The 8200-nt window shown below is 39.0% G+C and overlaps 1 protein-coding gene across 4 annotated transcripts in view; it reads right to left on the reverse strand.

Annotated features, from left to right (window-relative positions):
- SUZ12 (SUZ12 polycomb repressive complex 2 subunit) overlaps positions 1-8141 on the reverse strand; it is a 45076-nt gene extending 36935 nt beyond the window's left edge. The window contains exons 1-3 of one of the 4 annotated variants that reach the window (XM_015564121.1): positions 7691-8141; positions 5072-5118; positions 4920-4984 (exon numbers count right to left, since the gene is read on the reverse strand). In XM_015564121.1, coding sequence (XP_015419607.1) covers positions 4920-4984; positions 5072-5118; positions 7691-7907 — 329 coding nt within the window. In that variant the 5' untranslated portion in view covers positions 7908-8141. Of the gene's footprint in view, positions 1-998; positions 1030-4919; positions 4985-5071; positions 5119-7690 lie in introns of those variants that run through there. The other 3 variants (XM_006764041.2, XM_015564123.1, XM_015564122.1) reach the window with 3 other exon arrangements.
- Between the last annotated feature and the right edge of the window lie 59 nt (positions 8142-8200).

Here is an 8200-nt window from a genome sequence, read left to right on the forward strand (position 1 = left end):
CTAGATATATAACATGTTAATTGGAACAAATATTTATCATTATACTCATACAGTCTCTTCAAATTTAGGACTTCAAAAGTTTAATGTATTCTGCATTAATTACTTTGTAAAGCTTGAATTCAGATACTAGAAACTACTACCTTCATTCCTCAAAATCAGCTATTGTACACAACTGCTATAATAAAAATTATCAACAGAGAAATGTTAATGTACATGTGTTGCAGTAAAATACTGACAGGAAGAACAGAATTGATAGAATGTATAGTTCAGGTGAATAGCCTCCATTAACAAAAGACCTTTCTTTTTTTAAAAAAAAAAAAAAAAAAAAGCTCCTCTCTTTACCGTTAGAGTTAGTGAAAACTTCAATAACAAAGTTTCGTCCAATAGAGTATAGTAAGAAGTACTTTATGAAGGAGGGCAATACATTTTCAATCTTCACAGATAAGAGAGAAGAAAGAAGAAAAACGTAAGATTTCTCTAGGCTATTCACAAAGACTTTTCAGTATAAAGACTGAAATGTAAATAATAATAATAAATACTGAAATGTACCACTGAGGAGGGTGGTAAAACTACTAAAAGCTTTTTAACAATACTGTTAATGTAATGATTAAGATGAAATTCTGTCTGTTGAAGAAAAGACTAAATCACAAGGTTCATCTCTTCCAAAATTACAGCGTTCTACAAAAGAGAACTGAATATTAACAACCACTTGAAGCAGGTAAAATCATAAAAACAACCCATTCCTCCTTGAGGGGGAGAAAAAAAAAACATAAGCGACTATATAAAAGCAGCCCCAACACCCGGGCAACAAATATTTCTGTTCTTTAGAAAGATACCACTACTTAGGTCAGATTTAAAAGGGGAAATAGTTATCAAAAAGTCATCCAAGAAAAGTATTTTTAAATTCAAGAAGTTTTAGAAAATCTTCTTGGGAGGATTAAAAAACAGCTAACATAAAACTGTAAAATAAATTCAATAAAAGATGTCCTTCTCCTCACCAGTATTCCACGTTGTCAGTGTAGTGTTAACCTATAGAGTTTGAATATATCTATGAAGTGAAAAGTACAAGGCTAGTTCCAAAAACATTTCGAGCAAATGGGTAATACTAAAAGCAATTTTATAAAGAGTTAAAAAAAAAAAGCAACCCTGTTTGTAAAAAGACTACAATTACTGAGCTAAATACCAACTACTTTGAACAGGACAGCATTCATTTGAAGATATAAGTTGTAGTGTAATTTGTTAAAAATCAGTCTTAATGCTCTGGCCAGTTTGGCTCAGTGGTTGACAAGCATCGAACCAATGACCAAAGGGTTGCGAGTTCGATCCCTGGTCAAAGGCATATACCTGGGTTGCAAGCTGGATCTGCCCAGGTTGGGGTGTGAACGAGATGCAACCAATCAATGTATCTCTCACACACTGATGTTTTTCTCTCTCCTTCCCTCCCTCCCTCCTTCCCCTCTACTCTCTCTTAAAAAAAAAAAATGGATAAAATATCCTGGGGTGATGATTAAAAAAATAAAAATTTGAAAAAATTAGTCTTAATGTCTTATATAGGCCAGGGATATAACAAAAGAATTAAGTGATTCCTAATGCATTTTTATATGGAAATAACTAAGTGGAATTTATGTTTCTTGGTTGGCAAACTGCTTCAAAACTTCCCCAAAAGGTAATGTTTTACCTATAGGGGAATAAATTAAGCGCAAGTTTAAAAATTGCCTCCACCCATTAGCATATAACAGAAACATATCCCATAATGAGACAATCAAACAGTCTAATAAACAAACATGACAAGAAAATTATGAAGTTAGGCTTTAAATAAATATAGTTTTTATCCATTTATGGATTAATTCTAATTTATTTTGAAAATAGTTAATCACTTTTAAATATAAATTAGGCAACATCCTAGATGATAACCCTGCCAACCTTCCATATTAAAAATACTACAGGCCCTAACTGGTTTGGCTCAGTGGATAGAGCGTTGGCCTGCAGACTGAAGGGTCCTGGTTTCGATTCTGGTCAAGGGCATGTACCTTGTGATGTTTCCCTCTCATTGATGTTTCTGGCTCTTTATCCCTCTCCCTTCCTCTCTGTAGAGAGGTCAATGGAATATATTTTAAAAAAAAAAATACTACAGGAAAGCCTGGCCAATGTGGTTCAGAGGTTGAGTGTTGTTCGATTTCCTAATCAGGGTACATGTCGGGGTTAGGGGCTCAATCCCCAGTGGAGGATGTGCAGGAGGCAGCTGATCAATGATTCTCTCATCACTGATGTTTCTATCTCTCTCCCCCTCTCCCTTCCTCTCCGAAATTAATAAAAATATATATATTTTAAAATACAGGGAAAAATTAACCACTAATCAATCCAGCCTACTGTTTTTACACAACCCACAATCTAAGAGTGGTTTTTACAGATAAACATTTGCAATTGATTTGATGAGAGAACACTAATTCTAAACCCCAATTAAGCTGTTATCTCTCCCCACCCCACAAAAATAAAAAAATCCCATACTGCCCACCAGTAAGCCTATATTTAAAAACACTATACTCAATTCCAAGTATTTTGAATTTCATCAATTAAAAAATCTGTAGACATTTGTTTTCTCTCTTTTTGTGTAAGTACTGCATCCCACTGAATATCCTCAATTCTGTATCATAGACCACAAGCCTAAAGTATTTACTATCTGGTCCTTTACAGAAAAAGTTTGTTGAACTCAGGCATAGAAATAATGAAGCTGACAGGTAAAGAGCGGACAGATTTAATTCTGTTGCCTCATCCACCACCCTCTTCCTAATTATTTAATTAAGTTTCACCTATTAAATGCAATGCTCTCTCTATATATACTCAGAAACATTACCAGAAGACAAATAATTTTAACATTTCAATCCTTCAAATCCACCTAGGTTTATCTACAAAGCTAAAGTATGTCTTGCTATAAAAAACATGATTCTTGGCCCGGCCGCCGTGGCTCAGTGGTTAATCGTCAACCTATGAATCAAGAAGTCATGGTTCGATTCCCGGTCAGGCCATATTGCCCCGGTTGCGGGCTCGATCCCCAGTGTGGAGTGTGCAGGAGGCAGCTGATCAGTGATTCTTTCTCATCATTGATGTTTCTTTCCCTTTCTCTCTCTCCCTCTCCCTTCCTCTCTGAAATCAATAAAAATATATTAAAAAACAAAACAAAACATCATAATGCTTACTTAATAACCAGTAGGAGTCTCCAAAGGAGACCTAAAAGAAGTTTACTTTAAAGTCTATTGAGAGTCCTAACCGGTTTGGCTTGAAGGATAGAGCATCAGCCTGCGGACTCAAGGGTCCTGGGTTCGATTCCGGTCAAGGGCATGTACCTTGGTTGCGGGCACATCCACAGTGGGGAGTGTGCAGGAGGCAGCTGATCGATGTTTCTCTCTCATCGATGTTTCTAATTCTCTATCCCTCTCCCTTCCTCTCTGTAAAAAATCAATAAAATATATTTAAAAATAAATAAAGTCTATTGAGATAGCTTAATTGTTTTACCAAGTCAAGATGACACCAAATGCTTAGTAAAAACGTTATTTCACTTGATATGCTCAATAAGTAACCCTGCATGTAGGACAAGAAACTAGCATTAAATTATATATGGTTAATATTAAATATTACAGCCTGGCCAGTGTGGCTCAGTGGTTGAACATTGACCTATGAACCAGGAGATTGCGGTTCGATTCCTTGTCGGGGCACATGCCCAGGTTGTGGGCTCAATCCCCAGTGTGGGGACTGCAGGAGGCAGCCGAACAATGATTCTCATCATTGATGTTGGTATCTCTCTCCCCCTCTCTGAAATCAATAAAACAAATCTTTAAAAAAAATTTAAATATTACAAAGCAAATATAAGCTCTGATACTTCTAGACTCCACTTTAAGACTAAGTGATTAAGATTTATTTTTTTTTAAGAACACTCATCCCATTGACATCAAAAGTATTTCTTGGTCCTGGCTGGGTAGCTTAATTATTAGAGAGCATTGTCCCAATAACATCCAGTCGGGGTACATACAAAAATCAATCAATGAATGAATAACTAAGTGGAACAAATTGATGATTCTCAATTTCTCTCTCCCTTTCTCTCTCTAGTCAATGAAAAATAAAAAAGTATTTCCACTTTAGTAAGACCACCACCAAAGATATAAAATGACACTGTAAACTTATCAATACAGAAGCAAATTCTTTAATGCTAGAACATATAAGAAATATTAACACATTGCGTACCGCATAGAAATCTCTAAGACATACGCCAGGGACCGCACGTTTTTGGGCAAACTGCACGTTATTTAAATCATCATAATGCACTTTAGGTGTTGTTTTCGATAATTATAACATTTTTATTTACAAAAACAATTAAACAACTAAAGTTCCTAGTACTTTTTTAACGTATGGTACTCCGTAAAACATTTTCCTCTATGAAGAGGGACCAAACAAAATTTGCATTAAGTATCTAGATTCGCTCCTTTTTCCATGGGCGTGAAAAACGAGAACAATCGTGAGCGGTCCTTAACAGATGCCGCGCGAAACACGAGAAAACTCCTGAGCGGTATGAAATGTGTTAAAAAAATTAACTATTAGGTTTATGTATCAAAGATAGTTACCCTGAGCCCTCTGGTTAATATTTAAATCCTCAATTTCTATCAAACTTGAAAATAATTAGTTGCAAAGAGTGAAAACGTAAATCAGTAAAATCATTTCATTCACTTCTAAATCATTTCTATTAGGAAAAAAATGGTAATAAACTGAAATTTACAAAAATGATACTACTAAAATGATCAATTTGCAAACAATTCAACCTGCCACTCTTTTACCTAAGTTTTCATATTATTTTAATTATAAATAGTACTTTAAAACAAAACTTTAACATGGTTTGGTTAACTTGAAATAAGACTCATAAAATGTACCTTTTGATGTTTGTTCGGGAGTTTCGATGAGACATGTAAGTAAGAGTTCTGTGCAAAAATATTGGCTATAAAAAAAGTTTTAAAAATATTAAAATTAAATAGGTGAAATTCTAAGAAAAAAATAATATTGATGAATTTTATTGATAACTTACCGCTATAAGATTTCGAGTTCGAAGAAATCTATAGATCTGCGTTGGTTCTGGGTGACAGAAAACAAAACCCAAACATTATCTAAATTTACTTATTACTCAAGTTGTTAAGAAAATACCAACCAGCCCATGTAATCAGTACAAACTAGTCACCTGTTATAAAAATCATGTACTAAATATTTACATCAAGAATATTAGTATGCACCATAGCTCAAAAGATAGTGCGCTGGTATACATTCACAAAATTCATCTATATTTATTTGAAATTTAAGATGCTCCAGTTTTGTTCTTAAGCCTTGCATTTCTAAGGTAGGTACTTTTTATTTTTAAAAAATAATTTCTTATTGATTTCAGAGAGGAAGGGAAAGGGAAAGACAGAAATGTCAATGATGAAAATCATTCATCTGGTGCCTCCTGCTTGCCCCCCACTGAGGATAGAACCCATAACCCAGGCATATGCACTGACTAGGAATCGAACAGTGACCTCTTGGTTCATAGGTGGACGCTCAACCAGAGCCATGGCAGCCAGATAAGGTAGGTACTTTTGAAACTAATCTGTATGCAGAATTGAAAAGTAGTTACATTAATTTAATTTAGCTAATTTAAACTATAAACCATTTCCCCCCCGCAAAAGTAGCTGAAATAAGGTAGCTGGATTCAACAACAAAAAAACACTTATTGATGCCAAATAAAAATGAAGTTTCTACTTTTTGATCAGTCTTTTAAAAATTTTATAGTAGTCAGCCAAAACAGAATGAAACTGTTTCCTACATGTCCTAATAACATATGATGAAAGTCAACAACATTGAAAGAAATCTGAAAAGTAAATTATGAATTTTTCAATGAATATTTCTTGTTAGAGTTCATTTTTATCTATTTTACTCAATGTAAATATCTCAACATATAAGTACTACCTCAACACATTTTTAAAGTAATTGACAGATTGCCAAAAGCTTTTTAATGCTGAGTTTAATTAAAATTTAATTTGTTATAAGGACTTAGGTTATAGATAGAAAATATTTGATATACAATACCATAATCTGTTACATTATTGATCTATTAGTATTGTTCCTTTAAATAAAGCAATATCAAAATGGACTAAATGACTACATTATTAAATACATCAAAGCATTTAAACTTATCTGAAACGATAGACAATATTAGAGAAGAATCAAGTTGTCTTGTGGCTAAATCTAGTTCTTAATGACAGTTCACTTCTCCACGGTAGACTCACCAGGAAAAAATAGCTAACACTTTCTTGGAGGACTTATCTTCTCAACATTTAGAAATAATTTTTCAAATATCCACTTAATCTTGTTTAGTTTTGTTCTAACTAAACTAAAAGATTGTATTTTAGAAGGGGTACAAATGGGAATGTTTATCGTCATTACTGAGCTTCAGTTCTCCACCGTATTTCCAATTTAAATCCTTGCCAGCTTTTGAAATTAAGCGAAAATAAAAATAATGTGACCCTCCCTTAAGGTTCAATATAGGTCTCAATAAAAACTGACAATCCTTGTATTAAATTCCAACTAGAATTTCAGGAAGCACTCGTGCGAGAATGAAAGAAAGGTATTACACAATGTACCATGTCTTTCCAAGTACAGCTGATACCATGCCCTGAACATATGCCACGGAAAAATTGTAAATAAAGACCTTCCGCGGCACAGCGGAGTTTATTCAAGTTTTGTAAGACGGTGTTACAGATCACCCAAATTACAGCATTCACACAAAAGCAAAATGGAAACCAATCGCAGGGCAGCTGAACATATTTACAGTTGTGTGCTTCTTTTTAATAAATTCTATTGTTTGTCCCCCTTTCCAAATTAGGTCGCAGTCTTGCCCTCGAAACAGACCACAAGGCAGAAACTAACCTAAGAAAACGATCCGGAATTAAGACCAGGACAACGGGCAGCTTCCCGAGAGCGTCTCACGGGGAGCGAAACGCTCCAACACTCCGGGTCTCAGTCTGCGTATCCATGAAATGGGCGGACAGGTGGGAGAGGTTTCCAGCATCCCAAGGTGCCATGTTACTATGCACACCGAGTGCGTGCGCCGGTATTTCTTTTTCTCCCCCCCCTTTTTTTTCTAGGTGGTGGTGGTGGGTTGGGATGGGATGGTGGTGGGGTGGGGTGTTGGGGTTGCGTCGGCATTTCAGACTAATGGCAATTTTGTCGATTTCACACACTTAATCTGTTCCCCAAAACCTCCCACCGAAACCCTTGTGCTCCTAGAGTACGAAAGGCAGGGGAAGAACGAGAACTCGTCTTGGGGTCCGACTGTAGATGGAGACCGTGCAGCCCAACAGCCCAGCGGCGACCTCAGCTGCAAGCAGCCAGCTCCCCGCGCGAGGCCCCGCTGCCTCACCTCTTGTGTGGACATCTCCGGGGAGTCGGGACCCTCACCTGGACTTCCTGCTCCACTTTCCCCGAAGACCCGAGACTTCGGGGCCCCCTCGAGCCGTCACCCCTGAAGGCGGAACAGCTCCCTCCACCATCTCGCCCTCCGCTCCCAAATCAAGTCGGCTCCCGGCGAGGAAGGGGGGGCCCAGCCCGAGCATCCCGACCCCCCGAATGCCGCCAGAGTGGGCATTGCTGCCCTCAAAGGCTCAAACGCACTCACTCTCAAAGGCCTGGAGGAAAAGCTCGTGGTCAGCCTGGACGTGCTCCATTTTCGGCTTCTTCACCGGCAACACGGCAGCCCCCGCCGCTGCCGCCGCCGCCGCCGCGGGGGAGGAGGAGGCAGACCCCGCCGCCGACCCCCCCCAGCCGCCTCCCCCGGACCCTGCGCTGGGCCCCGAGCCGCCCCCTCCCCCACCGCCGTGCTTCTGAGGCGCCATCGCGGTTCCTGCCTCCTCCCCCGCCAGCTACCCGCCGGGCGGCCCCGGAGAGTCAGCGCCGGCGATATCAACCGCTCGTCCCAGCAGGCTCCGGCGGACCGAGGGGGGAAGGAGGAGAGAGGGGAGGAGAGGGGAAGGGAAGGGAGGAGGAGAGGAGGGAAGGAGGGAGGAAAAAAAAGTGTCTCCTCCTGAGAGCCCCGCTCCGTTCCCGAGGCCGCTCACCCTAGCCCGGCCTGGCCCCGCCCACTTCCCCCGCCCGGCGTTCTGATTGGCCGGCGGGGGGGCGCGCCGCC

The sequence above is a fragment of the Myotis davidii genome, unplaced genomic scaffold (assembly GCF_000327345.1).
Source record: "Myotis davidii unplaced genomic scaffold, ASM32734v1 scaffold699, whole genome shotgun sequence".
Lineage (NCBI taxonomy): Eukaryota > Metazoa > Chordata > Mammalia > Chiroptera > Vespertilionidae > Myotis > Myotis davidii.